This window comes from Leptopilina heterotoma, unplaced genomic scaffold (genome assembly GCF_015476425.1).
Source record: "Leptopilina heterotoma isolate Lh14 unplaced genomic scaffold, ASM1547642v1 Lhet_14, whole genome shotgun sequence".
Taxonomy (NCBI): Eukaryota; Metazoa; Arthropoda; class Insecta; order Hymenoptera; family Figitidae; genus Leptopilina; species Leptopilina heterotoma.
The window spans coordinates 447,105-464,173 of NW_025110859.1; the positions used below are offsets into that span (position 1 = coordinate 447,105).

General features: G+C 27.6%; 2 protein-coding genes across 3 annotated transcripts in view; one reads left to right on the top strand and one right to left on the bottom strand.

Moving 5' to 3' along the window:
• Positions 1 to 1,724: 1,724 nt before the first annotated feature.
• LOC122497918 (nucleolar protein 58-like) lies at positions 1,725 to 7,605 on the bottom strand. The gene is made up of 4 exons (XM_043605342.1): positions 7,418 to 7,605; positions 7,185 to 7,261; positions 3,215 to 4,623; positions 1,725 to 2,455 (listed from the first exon to the last, which is right to left on the bottom strand). The coding sequence occupies exons 1-4, from the start codon at positions 7,460 to 7,462 to the stop codon at positions 2,193 to 2,195; spliced, it is 1,794 nt and encodes a 597-aa protein (XP_043461277.1). The 5' UTR covers positions 7,463 to 7,605; the 3' UTR covers positions 1,725 to 2,192.
• An 81-nt stretch (positions 7,606 to 7,686) lies between these two features.
• Positions 7,687 to 17,069, top strand: part of LOC122497919 (cytohesin-1) — a 96,583-nt gene continuing 87,200 nt past the window's right edge. The window contains exons 1-2 of one of the 2 annotated variants that reach the window (XM_043605344.1): positions 7,687 to 7,856; positions 9,458 to 9,531. In XM_043605344.1, coding sequence (XP_043461279.1) covers positions 7,739 to 7,856; positions 9,458 to 9,531 — 192 coding nt within the window. In that variant the 5' untranslated portion in view covers positions 7,687 to 7,738. Of the gene's footprint in view, positions 7,857 to 9,457; positions 9,532 to 12,465; positions 13,030 to 17,069 lie in introns of those variants that run through there. The other variant, XM_043605345.1, reaches the window with a different exon arrangement.

Consider the following 17,069-nt stretch of genomic DNA (forward strand, 5'->3'; position numbering starts at 1 on the left):
CCAAAAGAAATAAAAATTCTAAAGATTTAATTGAAAAACACTATTTTAATCTAAAAACATACTAAATATTTAAACTTCAAAATTTAAGTGTCTTTAATCAATTTATTTTTGTCAAACAAAAGTGGCAAATAAAATTCAGTTCACTAATTGAATAATATTGTAAAAAAAATTGTTCGATGTTAGAATTTAAACTTTTTATCAATACCAAGTTTGAGAATTTCATTAAATTTATAAAAATTAACAAAATAATAGAGAATTCTTGAAAAAATTACATGTATTTACCATTTTTAACATCAGTTGAATAGAGGCATATGTCTTGATCATTTTTCTTTTATTTGTAAAAAAATTTCTTTGCATCAAGTGGTTATCACACATATGGGAATACTCATAACCAAAATTTCTATCAAAATATTAATTACTATAGAAAAACAAAAGACGACAATTTTCTGTTCACGGAATAGCAAATTATTATTATGTATTGCCTGAAATGGACATAGGCTTTTTATATACTGCCTAGGCATTTTATAAAATGCCTGGATTTCATACTTTGCCGGTAACATATATATTTAATTAATTATTAAAAATAATGGATTTTTTATTTAATAAAATTCTAGTCAAAATTTCAATTATTTTCAAAAAATTTCCTCAATTCAATGATTTTCAATTCTACTATTTTAATAAAATTTTCCAAAAGAATTTAATTATTAAAAAAAAAATTTTAATAAACTTCTATGCAAACATTTCATTATTTTCATAAATAATAAAACTCATGGCAGAATTTCCATTATTTATTTAATTGAATTCCTCGAAAACTGTAATTATTCTTAAAAATGTTGTTAAAATTCGTTGAAAGAATTTAATTATTCAATAATATTTATTTTTGTATATTAAAATAATTGAATTCTCGTAAAATTTTTTAATAAAAATTGATTTAAAAATAAATTTTACTTAAAGTTTTACATAATAATTGAATAATTATTGCTTTTCCCGTATACTTGTTAAATAAATAAATAATAAAATCATTATAATTATCATGAATTTTTCATACTTTTAACTAACAATTCTATAGAATTAACTTTTTTTGAAAAAGTTTAATTGAATTTTTTAAAAAATTATTTAAAGTTTTTTATTTTTAATTTAATTGAAGTATTTCCGAATAATCGAGATTTTTTAAAATTGAATTGTAAACAAATGGATTTGAAAATTCTTAAAGATCTTTTTCAAAAAAGAAGAATTTTAGTTAAAAATTGTAGAAAATAATAATTTTATAACTTTAATTATAAATATAAACTTTATACATTTATTTATTTATTTAACTTCATACGTACACTTTAATTATTATAAGACATGAAGAAATCGATGTCTTCATGTTTTATAATATATAAATATTCTTATAAGTTGTTGAATTTGAAATTTGTGAAAATCCTAATTCCTATGGAAAAATAATAATAATTAAATGTTTATTTAAAAATGAAATTATTGATGTTTTCGAATAATCTTACAATTAAAGAAATTCGGAAATAAATGTAATAGAACATTTTTTTGAGTATCTAAAAATCTATGAAAAGATTGTTTAAATTGGATCAAACTTTTTCGGACTTAAATCGGAAATAGCGAACTGATCTCATAAATACATAGGGACTTTTTCTCAATTATTTCAATGACTCATCCTCCATCTTTTAGCTTTTCAATCAAATGTTCTTGAGCAAAGAAAAACAATTTTCTACATAATACAAATTAAATGTATTTTATATTTACAGTGAAATAAAAAAAACGTATAGTATTTACAGTAAAAATGCATAAAAGTAATAATTATTACAAATCAAAAAATTGAGGTACTTTCTAGTTGAGAACTAATTCTATGACATTTTAAAGTTTTTTCTTTTTTAATTTGTTAATTTCATGTTCATGAGAGTAAATTCAAGAAAATAATTATTTGTACTTATTGGAGTAATTAATTGTAATAATAAAAACACTAAATAGAGAAAATAATCTTAAAAAAGGAGATGTATACAAATATTGTGGGAAATTCTCGGTAAGATACGGAATTAGAAAAAAGTAACTGTTTTTAACACTTATTCGTACAAATTACGAATACATTTTGTGATATTTTTAACAAAATGTGAGTTTTCTTTTTATTTATGATCAGTTGGAAAAAAATACTTTTAATATTCTCTATATTAAAAAAAAGTTTACGTGTCCTGATCTTCGGTTGACTTGTGCTTCTTTTTCTTCTTCTTTTTCTTTTCTGATGAACTTGAAGCTTGATATTCATCAGGGATGGCTGATTCTTCCTCTTCTACTTTCTCTTCTTTTAGCTTCTTTTTCTTCTTCTTCTTTTCACTACCAAGAGACTCTGCAGCTCCTTCTTCTTCTTCTTTTCGTGTCGCTTCTTCCATTTCCATAGTTTCGCTCAAATCTTTGTCCTTTTTCTTTTTCTTCTTCTTCTTCGGTTCTGTAAAATATATTTCTTATTTACAAATTTGGAATAATTTTTTAAATTTGTAACACTAAGAGCTACTTTTTTTACTTACTGAAAATCTGCACTATAGTTGAAATATAAAAATTAATTCAAATAGAATAAAAAAAATTTCACAGAAATTTAATTCTTTTAAATACAATTTTCAAGAAAATTCATCGCAAGAATTCAATTATTTTTAGTACAATTTTAATTAAATTATTCGAAATAATTGAATTATGCTTTCAAACTTTCATAACATTCTTCAAAAAAATTCAATTATTTTTACAAATACATAACAACATTTTTCATAGAATTCAATTATTATAAAAAAAATTAATAAAATTCGTTGCAAGAATTCAATTATTTTCATAAATAATAAAATCCTTTAGAGGATTTTTGTTATTTTTAATAAAATTTTAAATGAATTTCTCGAAAAATATAATTATTTTCAAAATTTTTATTAAAATTCTTTGAAAGAAATTAGTTATTTTCGAAAATTTTCATAAAATCCTTTATAAGTATTATATTTCAAGAAATAATTAATTATTATTCTATTAATTATTCATTTTTGTATTTAAATAATTGAATTCTTGTTGAACTTTCTAATAAGAATTGATTTAAAAATTAATTTCAGTTAAAATTTTAGATAATTTATCACTTTTTGCTACTTTTTTAAAATGAATTATTGAGTGCGAAGTGTGGTAAAATAAAAAATTAAAATTTTTCAAATTATAGAAATTGAAATATACGAACCGGAAGTTTCAGCTTCTTCTACGTTGACGGACTTATCAGCCTCTTCTGCGGGTTCTTGTTTAATCTTCTTCTTTTTCTTCTTAGGTGTGACAAATTCTTGTTCTGGCTCCTCTACTTCTTCGGTTGATTTACCTTCGGCACCTTCTTCGTTCTTCTTCTTCTTTTTCTTCGGCACTTCTTCCTCAGTCTTGATTTCCTCAATCATTGGTCTCTTAGTTGTCGCCAAAGTTGAATCCGCAGCCGTCGGATATTGAACAATTTCACTCTTAGTTTGATACTTTTCGAATTTAGCTTTCACTTTACCAGTGCCGCTGAGTTTCCTTAAATTCCCTTCCTCGAGAATTCGTAATTTCGCTTCGAGTTTTGCCTTGTGTTCGGCCCCAAAATCAAAAGTCACATCTTCACCGAGTGCATCCACCCTAATTGCTAGTGATGCCTTAGCAGCGAGCATTCTTGACATTTTCCCCTTATTCTTCGTTGAACTCGAACCAACCAATTGAGCGTGATAGATTAATCCATATTTTGGTGTATCTTTCTTTGTTTTAAGGGCTCTGAAAAGTGCTTTCTCAGCACCGAGAATCTGAACAGTTGAAGCTGGATGCTTGGCAAGATTGATAAGTGATCCTGCGTGGGAAATTAATCGCGCTCCAACTAAATCGCCAACGAGCACTGTCAAATTCGGTGCCATTGCCATCATTCTCGCTTTCAAATAATCATACAATTGTGCTCTGTACTGTGAAATTTCAATTACTTGATCACATAAATGTTGAATATTGATGATATCGTCGTGTGATATTTCCGTGCCCATGGAAATTTCGGCAGCCTCTTTCACTTTTTCCTCCACCTCCTCGGGCAGAATATCGGATAAATCACTTGATGCTGCATTTTCTCTGGTACCAATTACATTGACTGTTTTCACAAAAGCGACATTATCGGTAATTAGTTTTCCCAATTCGGGAAAATGCCATCCGTACCATTCACGGCAACGCATCACATAATTATTCAATTCTTTGTCCAGATCGTCTAGAAGGCAGACAGCTTGTATGATCATTGTATCAATTTTGTCGGGTGAGAATTTTAATTTGTATCTTGATAGACTGTGAGCTAGACCAAGTGCCATTGCTGTCATTTCTTTCTTGGGAAAACCGGCAAGAAGACTGTCCATTTGACTTCTGATGCATCGCATTAATTCTTGAACGTTTGTATTGCTCACGCATGATAAACTCAATTTATCTTTAATTGCCGATCCTAGTTTCGCGTCGGCTACGGCCAATTGTTCCTGTACTTCCGCACAATATTTCTTTAAGATTTTTTTCAAAGATTTACTCAGTTTTCCCTCAACTGCTGCCGTTGTTGCTGCCAGGGCCTCAGTTGTATCGGCAAACTTCTCAAAATGCTTTAGTTTCACTCTGCAAAAAAGCAAAATTTAATCTTGATGAAAATAATTTATAATTTCAATTATTTTTATTATAATTTTATTATAGAATCGAATAGTAATTACTAAAAGATGACAAAAATATTACTTCACATTTTAATATTATAATTTACATTAATATTTTTGTTATAAATTAAAATTACTTCGATATTTAATATTTAATTAATTATTCAAAATAATGGATTTATACAACAAGTTTAGTTTCGCCGAAAGAATTCAATTATGTTCAAAAATTTTTAAAAATTCTCATCCAAATTTCAATTATCTTTATAAATAATAAAATTCTTAGTAAAACTTCAATTATTATCAAAAATTTTCCAAAATTCAATGATTTTCAATATTTATTCTTTTAATAAAATTTTCCAAAAGAAATCAATTATTTTAAAAAAATTCTAATGAAATTCAACACAAACATTTAATTGTTTTCATAAATAATAAAAATTTCAAAAGACTTCAATTATTTATAATTTTTTTTTTAAATTTCTTCACAAAAATTCAATTATTTTCATAAATAATAAAATTTTTATAAGAATTCCAGTTATTTTCATAAATAATAAAATTATTTTCAGGAATTTCAATTATTTTCATAAATAATAAATCTTATCGAAGAATTTCAATTATCTTAATTGAGGCCTTGGATCCAATAACTCGCCCGACGCTCGGAGGAACGCGTAACTGCCAGTCAGTGAGCAGTGAGCGCCTCTGGGCCACTCACTGCTACCCGACTGGTATTAGCGCGTGCCTTCGAGCGTCGGGCGAGTTATTGGATCCAAGGCCTCAATTGAACTAGTAACAATTCGCGCAACTAACTTCTTACTGCCTTTTTTTAAAATAAAATAAGCAATTTTAAAAATAATAGAATTTAAAAATTTCTAATTTAAATTCTTGTTGAAAACACTTAAAAATTGAATTTTGGAGAAATTACAAAAAATTGCAGAAATTCAATTATTTTCAAAAAAAATAAAATTCAACTATGTTCAAAATTTGAAAAAAATTCTCGTAAAAATCCCAATTATCTTTATAAATAACAAAATTTTTCTCCAAAGTTCCATTATTTTCATAAATGTCAAAAAAATTCTTGTCCTAATTTCAATTATTTTCAAAAATTTTTCTAATTTCAATTATTTTCATAAATAAGATAAATAATAAAAATTTCACACGAATTCAATTATTTTTATAAATAATAAAATGTTTTTAAGAAATTCAATTATTTTCATAAAAAATAATTTTAAATTCTAGAAAATAATAATTGAATTAAAATGATGAAAATAATTTTGACGAAGTTAAAGTAACAATATTCTCATAATATAAAATAATGATTTTATTACTTGGTCATCTTTAATTTTTAGAAAACATGAAGAAATCGATCAGAAATCAATATCTTCATATTTTATAACAAACTTTTATAAGTTGTTTAATTTAAAAAAGGTTTGAATTTAAAATTTTTGAATGTCTTAATTCCTGTGGAAAATCCTGTTACAAAAATAAGATTAAAAATAGAAATTTTGCGAATATTTTTCTTCTTTTTCTAAAACAAAATAATAATTTTCTTTTAAAAATTGTGATTCATAAACAAAAATAATGCAAAATAAATAAATTTTCTATTTATTAATCACAGTTGTTTAACAATTTTCTAATTTTGTTTAGAAGTAAAGATCAAAAATCTGCATAATTTCAATTTGACAAAACATAATATTTAACAAAATTTTAGCCTTTTAATAAAAAGAAGTGAAAAAAATTCTGATGATTTTTATTTGTCATTACAATTTTAAATTAATTATAAAATAAAAATAATTATAACATAATAATATAATCAAAAGTTAACAAACAACAAAAGTATAAACAAAAGACAACTTCTGAGTGTGAGCAACAGAAAAAGTGAATGAATGAAAGAACATTCAAATTCTTATAGTTAATAATTAATTGAATTCCTCGAAAACTGTAATTATTCTTAAAAATTTTATTAAAATTCGTCGAAAGAATTCAATTAATTAAAAGTTTGTTGATAAAATTCTTTATGAGAATTCAATTTTAAGAAATATTCAATTATTCAATAAAGTATTAATTTTTTTATTTAAATAATTGAATTCTTGTAGAATTTTGTAATAAAAATTGATTTAAAATTGTATTTTAGTTAAAATTTTAGATAATAATTAATAATTTTTGTTGAAGAAGTTTAATTGAATTTTTTTAAATTGTTTTAAGTTTTTATTTTCTAATATATATTTAATTGAAGAATTTCCGAATAATCGAAATTTCGTAATATTTAATTATAAACAAATGAATTTGAAAATTTTCAAATAACTTTTTCAGTTAAATAATTCTAGAAAATAATGATTGAATTGAAATGATGAAAATAATAAATGTAATAGAACTTTTTTTTGAGTATATTATCATTTTTAGAGTGAATCAGAATATTCCTTATTGAAAAAGTCAAAATTTTGTCTGGAAATCCGGGAAAAACAATATAAAATATTTGTGAGAACCCTGCTATTGTAAATATTCATGTAAAAAATATTAAAAATTTTAACTTACACTCTGCTTGCAGCTTCGGGTGTTTCAAAATCATGATAAAGATTATCTACTTTTGATAGTTTGTTTTCATCCAGTAACTGCAAAGTTAAATTTTTTTAGACCTAATATAATTGTTTAATAGTAAATATAAATAATATTTAATAACTTAATTTTTGTATTTGATCACGTGTTTAAACATTTTGAGGTTAAGTTTTGATTACTTAGAGGACTTGGAGTAAAACTAAATTTCTCACCTTAAAAATTGCATACCCCGCTGGGGTTTCAAAAAGTACTAACATTGTACTGGTTTTTAAAAAATATTTTCTCTTGCGGTCTTTTTTTTAAACAGAAATTGAAAAACACCACGCGGAAGTAAAATGCTGTTAAACTTTCCTTGCACCACAGCACAGCTTTTAAATCATTTGCATGTCTAAAGCAGTCTAAAACAGTCTAAAGTGTTGAAAGTACGTTCGATAGGTGGAGTTAGTTGTATCAATCAAAGTTTATATTGCCGATCTCGAGAGAAGGTGTTATGCAGCACAAGTGAAAATGGCGCCGTTTGAGTGAGATGTGTTATGCGTGTGTTGTGTAAAAAGAAGTGTGATTTCCCGGAGATGTGGCAAGATCTGGACGGTCTGGGTGGATCGGGAGTGAATTCTGGCGTTCACCAGGTCGATCAGTTCGGTACCACAGGTAAAAGATGTTACGAAAATTAGGCAAAAAACATTTTTTTATCAGTTTTGTCAGGAGCGGCTTTCTCTCATGACGCATGCGTGCGTAATTGTATTCAAGCAAAATGTTTCCTGCCTATCGTAAACAAACCCAAAAACTTTTATTTCTTTCGATACTTTCTCCTCTCTAATGAGATTAATTAGAAATTTATTTTTACTAGAAGTAATCTCGAAATGATCCAACTCGAAGCATTTCAATTAACCACCAGCCTCTCGAATTGTATCTGTATGTAAACATCTTGAATCTCGATGCACTCATTTCATATACAAAAAAAAGAATCTCATCCTCCCTTAGCAAAGGAAATGTTTCGTTAATTAATTTTAGATCACGTGGCTATTGTAATTAATCTGGAAAATTTAATTTTCTCGTCACGTAACGGTAAAACCGTTCAAGTGCAAGTTGAGTAAATATTTTGAGATGATCTTCGAAGCTTCGACAAATATGTAGTAAACTGTTAGTTGGAGAGTAAAGTGTCAAACTACCTGTTTTATAGTCTTGGTATTCGAGAAGATGAAAGATTTCTTGGTGTATTTTGCATTTTTAAGGTTAGTCCTTTTTCTTTTTTTTCATCTCTTTATTGTCTCTTTATTGAGGGGTGAGTGTAAAGTGGCAACACGAAAAATAATTTATACCGAAAGGGTTATAATATTGTTGTGGTGATTTATCGTCCACAAGCAACGACCCCGTTAGCGAGACATTGTTATGTGTGCGGAACAAGTTCTAATATCGTTCCGCTCGAGGACGTAACCTTAGCTCGTTGAAAAAAGGAAGAGGGTATATATGATGTGTCCGTTTGAATTACATAACTTATCCTTTACAACCGAGGACAAGAAAAAATGTTACGGTATTCCCACTGCCATTGAATATAACAGTTCTGTGCTCTGCTTCGTGTCATATAAATGAGCGAACAACAGTTTTATAATTAAGGAAAATTGCTCGTAACAAAAATTTACAAGTCCTTGAAATTTTCAATTCTATTGTTCACGAGAGATATTTTATTTTTCATTTTCAAAGAATATTGTTTTCGAAACAAAAGGATTTAGTGTGAGAGTTTTTCTTTGGAAAAAGTTTCTTGGTTTTTAGAAGCGAAAAAAATATATAGAATGTCTAATCTAATTATTGTCGTATTCGTCACAGGTGTCCCCAGTTGCAATTATTTCAATGGTCTATTTTAAGAAGCCTTCACTAAATTGACTCTAATAAGCCCTCTGCTCGAACTCATTGAAACTGGGAGTCTTACTGTCACGATATTCTTTTTCTATAGAAAAAAATGCATTACTTTCCACAGTGTTTAATTCTTCAATCTTTAAAATCCAATTCTGTTTTTAATCTTCCTTCGATTTTCATTTAATTTTTTCTTCTTAATCATTTAAGAAATGTTTTCCGAAAAAACAAACAATTATAAAAAATTTTTTAAATTAATTATTGAGTGCGAAGTCTGAATAATTATGTTATCTACAGTTTATTTAAAATATTACTGAATTTTTCAAAATGGATATTTAATCTTTCGTTAATTAAAGTTAATGTCGTTAAATTAATCCTGAATTTTCTTTTCGTTTCAGAATTGACGCCAGAACAGCAGAAGATTTTAATCGATATCCGAAGGAAAAAGACGGAGCTCCTACTCGAAATACAGGTTAGAATTTTTTTTTAAATAAAGTTTTAAATTGCAATTAATTTTCTGCGGAGTATTCAATTAGGAATTGTTTTTTCTTAACGATTTTTCTCGGAAAGAAAGACGGATAAAGTAATTAGTTGGATTAATTTAGTAGATAATATCTTGACCTGGATATTACTACTATTAATATTAGGGAGTAGTTTTCTATTTTAAAAAGATGGCTAATTTCCTTTTTTCGTGACTTTTGTCGTACCATAGTTGAAAAATATAATTTTATTAATACTTAAATACTGAATACGATTTTCTAACTTGTTGAATCTTTTGCGTTTTCTTTCCATAAGAAAAATTATTTAACAATGATTCCGATCATAAACAATGAAACAAAACCGTAATTATAAACTAAATAACGAGGTTATCTGCTATTAACGAGTGATCTCATTCTGTAAAGATTCATGAGTCACATCTTGTTGCATTACTTTGAACAAGTGTATTTGCGACAAACTTCTTCTGATAAGGGACTAAATCGAGATAGAAAATTTGCTGTTGCAGTATAAGAATGATTTCTGGACCTTTTTTTTATTTAATTCTTGTAATATTTGGAATATTTTCAATAATTTGACATTTAAGGAGTATTTTTAATAGTTTGACAGTTATTTACTTTAGCGTTTTTAATTTCGCTTTTGCAAATTTAAAAAAGGTATATAACTTTCTGATTAATGTTAATATTCTAATGCGGCTAAGAATGTACGATTTTGCTCCTCAAGCTTTGATACTTAGGAAGATTAATTTGTTTGATAAAATGTTTTAATTATATTGGATTGGCAAGAAAAAAAAGTGTTGTGTGTATACATATAAAAGATACAATCTAGAAGCGACTTAAGTGTAGAGGGAAGTCGATGTGTAATTTTTGCAGTTGAGCAGGTGCTCCACCCCTCCAATTTTCAACGTTTTTCTCTTGACAGATGTTTGACAAGCCTGGGAATATATCTAAATCGTTTTAAAAGGAAAAGATTTTTCACTTGACAAAAAGTTTACGTTCTTCTTTCAATATCAGCAAAATCTTATTTTTATAAATCGATTATTTTGCTAGTTTATTATTTGTCCTCTAAAAAGAGCAACTTTATCTTTCGTTTAAAGTTTTTTTTTTTTTTGTTTTGACTTAAGTGAAGAAATATTTCATTGAAATGGAAACCCCATGTAGTTGATACATGATTCATTTATGTCAGATCCACTTTTTTCAAAGAAGATTCTATTTTAGGAAAGTTGTCGCAAACTCACAATTTTTACTTTTGATTGTTCGATAAAATTTTACTCTCTAAATCTGAATTTGACTTTTGATTGATTCGTTCATTAGATGAATTAATCAATAGTTATTCAAAAATGCGAGCAAAAATGACTAAATCATTAGGTTCATTAGTTAATGTAATTTTTAGGTTTTATGTTCGCGGTTTTTTTACTAATTTACTAATTAAATTCAGATTTAGAGAGTGATTATTTATAATTGATTGCAATTATTACGTTTATTAGCAAAATAATTGGGTTTTTGTTATTTTTAAACGTTTTAAACAGTTGAATTTCGAAAATTGTCCTCAATTCGCTACATTTGTTGCATAAAGAGTTTTTCCTTCATGTGAAAAAAATTCTCACTTTGTCGCTCAATGCACTCTAGTTTCTATTTTTGGGTTTTAACTGTGTTTGACTCTCGTGATGGTAAAGGAAAGAGGAGAAGAAGACGAAGAAGGGAGAGAAAAGGTTGAATGTATTATAATAGAGCATGTTTGAAAAAAACAAAGAGCATTTGGCATTAGATGTTAAGGAGTATATTTGTGTGTGTGTATATGTGAATCGAGCTCTAGGTCATTCAACTTGTTTTATAAAACAAATTTTAAAAAAGTGTTTCAACTCTTCTGAGAGTATTTCTGTTTCTTTGTTAATAATAATCGTTTCTTCAAAGCTCATCGACAGGAAAGAGAAGCGAGAACACATCGAACCGATGCAATATTGGAATCCTAATTAGACTATATTATAGAGATAATTAGTTTCTTTTGTGAACCATTGTCAAGACGAGTCTGGGAAGTCTTTGAATTAACAGGATACTACCATATCGACAAGTTTGTCGATAAAGTCAGACTTTGAATTTTCCGGAAGTTACGTTAGATGTCTATTAAATAGTTTTTTTCCGTTTCCTCTATAATTATTACTGAAAACAGTCTCTTCCTTAATTTAATTCTCTTCTTTAAATAAGAGAAGGAATTATATTTACATTTGTCGCAATTTATAATTCATTTTCGTAAACAATAGAAATATTCATTCTTTTAATGTTTTATTTATTTAGATAAATATTTATTAAGACAGTTGATAATCACTAGAAACTACTGAATGGAAAAACTTGTTTTTTGTTATTATCTATTTGCAATTTGTTTTGATTTTAAGACAAATTAATGAACTGTTTGTTATTTATTCGCCATATTCTTATTTAGTTTATCAACACACGCGTATGGAGTTTTAAATAAAAAAAATTAAATTCAAATAAGACTATTTCCGCATTTGCAAATATAAGATAATTCTTAGTCATACTTGACACAACATCCGACAATGAAACTGAATAAAATATCAGTCGAAATTATTTTTTTGATAAACTGTGTCACAATTACCATGAATTTCTTTTTTTCGTTTGTTTAGTGATTATTTGTCTATAAAAAAAGAAAGTTATATTTTTAGGAAAAATGCTTCTCGACTCAGAATTTTAATTGAAAATTGAATTTTCAAATTTGACATTAATCAATTTCACGTCATGACTAATATTATGTTGTCTTCCGAAAACAATGAATTAGTTTATGTTTATATTTAGAACAAAAATTTTGTTTCTTCTCATTATAGCTTCTATATTATCGACCTTTGGAAATTTCCGAATTATTTAATTTAATTTAATGTGATGTTTCAGTTGAAGTTTGTCCGTCTCTTCAAATTCGATTCGCCACCATATAAAATGAAATTTATAAAGAGAAATTTATTGTTTTATATTAGAAAGAAAGTCACTATATTCTATATGAAAATTAATTACATAAAATTATGTTTCGAAAATAATTTTTCTCTAAATTATATCTAATGAATAACAATCACCGCTGGAAGGGAATAAAAATTGTTTAGAAAAAAATGTTTTTTTTTGTTATAATAAATAATAATTGATCAACTGGGTTGATTTCCCTGCAGAGGTAAAACGCGGCGGTATTTTTTTTTTGTTTTTGCATATTCCGCGTTTTTACACAATTTACGAAATTGATTTATTCGTAAATTTTGTTCCTATTTTCATTCGTTTCGTTATAGTTTAAAATTTAGTGCGACTCTAAGTGTCATATATTCGTGTTTTAATATATAATTAAAATAGTGTGTATATTTAATGTGTTAGTGTAGTTAATAATTATAAAATCCACGCGCGAAAAAATGTATTCTATTAAGCATTCAATATCTTCGATAGTCAAATTCCTTCGCCGAAAAAAAAGACGTCACTCAAAGGTAATTTTTTGAACTAAAAAAAGGATTATCTTGATAAATATAATTATTTCAATTAATTAGTGTTAATTAATTACAGGGTTGCCACAGTTCAGGGAAAAGTCAGGGATTTTTATTAAAAGTACTGGAAAAATAAAATTTTTTAAGTTCATAAGAAAATTCTGAATTTTGTTTTTTTTTTTTTTTTCTAAAAGATTTTAATTTTAAATTTTATAACATTTTATTTTTGAATGAATTTAATTAGAAATTTTAAAGAAATTAGATTTTTAAATAGTTAAATTTTTTAACAAATATTTAATTAATTGAGGCTCTGGATCTTAAAAGGGCACTTTCAGCATTGATTTTAAATGGTAATAGAAGTGTCCTTTTAAGATCCGGAGCCTCAATTATTAAAAATAATGGATTTATAGAAGAATTTTAGTTAAAAACATTAAAAAAAATTGATTTTTGAAGAAGTTACAAATGGTTACAGAAATTCAATAATTTTCAAAAGTATATAATAAATTTCTTCGCAGAAATTCAATTACATATGTTAAAAAAAAATTTTCAATTCTCGTCAAAATATCAAATATCTTTATAAATAATAAAATTCCTCACTAAAATTCAATTGGGTTTCAAAAATTTAAATGAAATTCTTGGAAAAATTTCAATTATTTTCAAAACTTTTCCTCAATTCAATGATTTTTAATATCTACCTACTATTTTAATAAAATTTTCCAAAACAATAAAATTATTAAAAAATTTTTTTTATAAAATTCTACGCAAATATTTAATTATTTTCATTAATAATAAAAATTTCACAAGAATTCAATTATATTTACAAATTTTTTATAAATTTCTTCGCAATAATTCCATTATTTTCATAAATCATAAAATTTTTAAAAGATGGAATTAAATTTTTTTTATAAATAAATGTGGAAGTCCACATGAAAAGGGCCCATTTTGGCACTATTGAAGTTATCTATATGGGCGTATTCCTGTCAAAATATGGAAAATTTTGAGTGGTCTTAGAACTTTTTTGGTTCAAAATTCGCTGAGTTATGGAATTTCAAAGTTTAGAACGCCAAAAACCTCATTTCGAGAAAAACGGAATTAAAGATTGCGATACCAACTAATTGTTGTATCTCTGCACACAAAAAAATATGGTAAATTTGACTACTTTTTTACTATTTCCTGTAGTTCCTATAGGCGCCCGTAACATTATTTAGTAAAATGAACTATGACAGAATAGTTAGTCTAACTGTAAAATGTAGTAATAAATACCATTTTTACAGTAAATTTAACTACTAAAACAGTTATCTTAACTATTTGTTGTTAGTCATACTAACTGCTTCATTTAGTTGTAGTAACTAAATTTTCATAGTTCCTATAGGCGCCCGTAACAAATTGTAGTTGTAACAACTGTAAAAAATAGTTAAATTAACTATTTAAAGTAGTAAAATGAAATTATTTATTTGTTTTTTATTATTATTGAGGTCCATTTTTTTATATTTTCTCTTACCTATTTTTGTTCATATATAATTTATATATTAAATTCTTATACACCTAACAGAGAAAAATCCCCAAACGCCGGGGATTGAACGCACGACCCTAACATTCGCAAACCGATAACCTAACCACCTAACCACGCTCGCACGCTACGATGACTGGCATTGTACTTGAGGACATTCTTCTTAGATTCAGTCATAATAACTACTCCGTTTAGTTGCAGTAACTAATTTTTTAAGCTCAAGGACTTAGTTGAAATGTAGCCAGCATATGATTTTAAATGACTCAACGATAGTGCAGTAGTTAAAAGTACTGTTGAAAATAGTTATTTTCAGAATTTCTGTAGTAAAATTATCCACTTTTTACTAGTCACAAAAAAATTAAACTTACTATTTTCATATAGTAAAAATAACATAGAAATTGTTACTTTTATGACTTTTGTAGTTATAAAAATAAATGTTTCTTACCACCATAGAGATAAATTATTAAAAGCTAGTAAGAATTGGTTCTTTTAACTACATTAAACACAAAAACTCTTTGGAACAGTAAGTTTTAATTTATATTTTGCAAATAGCAAGAAATGGATATTTCTACTACAGAAATTCTGAAAATAACTATCTTTAACAGTACTTTTAACTACTGCACTATTGTTGAGTTATTCACAATCATAACGTGCAGTAGTAATTTTAACTACATAAAACCAAATATTCAATTTTAGTTCCACTAACTATGGAAGTTTAGTTAAAATGCTGCTAAATATGGTAGTTTTAACTACATTTTTTTAACTGCACATATGTGGATGTTTTTACCACTCACGTTTTTTCTCTGTAGAAAAAAATGATCTTTTCAACTGCATAAAAAAAATAAAAAATAAAAATACCCAAGTGCGAAAACCAACGCGGCCCAACACTGGCCCAGTATTGGCAAAGCTGGCATCGAGACTTGGCAGACAATATTGGCCCGACTTTGCGCCGACTCTTGTGGTGTTAACAGCGGTTGGACGTCGGCAGCCAGATCTCGGCAGACATTAATGGCCCAATATTGGCTGCCATTACTCCCCCAGTGTTGACAAAATTAGAAAAAAATAAAAATAAATTTTTTTTTATTCAATTAACTAATTAATTTATAACATTTATACGGCTTATTTCCCTAAATTAAACGCAAACTTACAAATATTTGAAAAATTCTTACCTCTCGCGGGGATCGATACCTGAACCTGACGCACCACAGCCTAACACCCAGGTAGAAATTGACGACCGGGATGGTACCGGCCCGGTACAAACGGCGGATTATAAGTGCCGGGGCGGTACCGGCATAAAACCGTAATTTTTACAGTCTCGGTACCGGCAAATTGCCGGATGATAACTACGGCAGGTATCCGGCTTACGTACCGGGCCGGTACCGAATTGTCCACCGGGGCGGTACTGGCCCGGTTATTCTTGGAAGGCATTTAGTGCCGGTTTATTACCGGCTGCACAACCGGCTAAGTACTGGTCCAGTACCGGCATAAATCTGTTCATTCCACCGGCGCAGTACCGGTAAATTGCCGGATGATAACTTCGGTAGGTATCCAGCAACCGTACCGGGCCGGCACTGATGAATATCTGACACAGTACCGGGCCGGCACTAAAAAACAACCGGTGTGGTACCGGGCCGGTTAAAAAAATTACATTTCAGTCTGATTAATTGTTTAATTATTATTATTATTATCAATGTTATTATTAATTTTAAATTGGAAACAGTAAATATATTAAATGCTGAAACAGAGAAACATAAACAATTATAGAAAAATCTGAAGACTCGAGGAATTGAACTCAGGACCCTGAGGCTGCAAAGTCGACACCACATCCGCTAACCTAAACCTGCATATGGAAAGCAAATGCAAAGTGAGCTTATAAAGTCCAACCGACATTCCACCTGGCAGCAGTACCGGGCCGGCACTAATATTCAACCGGTGCGGTACCGGGCCAGTATTTGTATTTCTAATTTATTTTAATTCAATTTAAATTATTAAAAATAAATAAATAAAAATAGTAATTATAAATAATTATAACCGCCCTATTCACCGGTTAAATACCGGGCCGGCACCAATAAGCAACCTACTCGGTATTAATATAATTGCCGGCACAACTAACTAATTAATTTATTATTAATAATTAAATTAATAAATTAATAAATTAATTAATAAATTAATTTTCAAATTTTTTTTCTTTTCTTTAATTCTTTTTCTGATAGTTTAACATTGGCAAAAAAAAAGGGAGGACACTGGGTTAGTACTAATATTTTTGTCGGCAAAACTTCTGTGCCAGTAGAAAGCATTAAGTAAATTTTTGTGCTGGGCCGGCACAAATATTATCACCGGAAAATCTCCTTCGTCCGTATAAAAACAAAACCAAATAGTAGTACCGGGCCGGTGCTGGGCCGGTACAAATATTATCACCGGCAAATCTCCTTGGGCGGTATAAAAAAAGAAGTAAATTATAGTACCGGGCCGGTGCTGGGCCAGATATTTTTAATCAACCGGCCCGGTACACACTACCAGTACCGGTAGAAAT

Excerpts from the sequence above, each read along its gene's own strand:
- LOC122497918 (XM_043605342.1), bottom strand. The coding sequence starts at position 7,462 with ATGTTAGTACTTTTTGAAACCCCAGCGGGGTATGCAATTTTTAAG. Across the intron at positions 7,262-7,417 it reads CGGGGTATGCAATTTTTAAG|TTACTGGATGAAAACAAACT; the intron begins GTGAGAAATTTA and ends TTAACTTTGCAG. Across the intron at positions 4,624-7,184 it reads CCCGAAGCTGCAAGCAGAGT|AGTGAAACTAAAGCATTTTG; the intron begins GTAAGTTAAAAT and ends GCTTTTTTGCAG.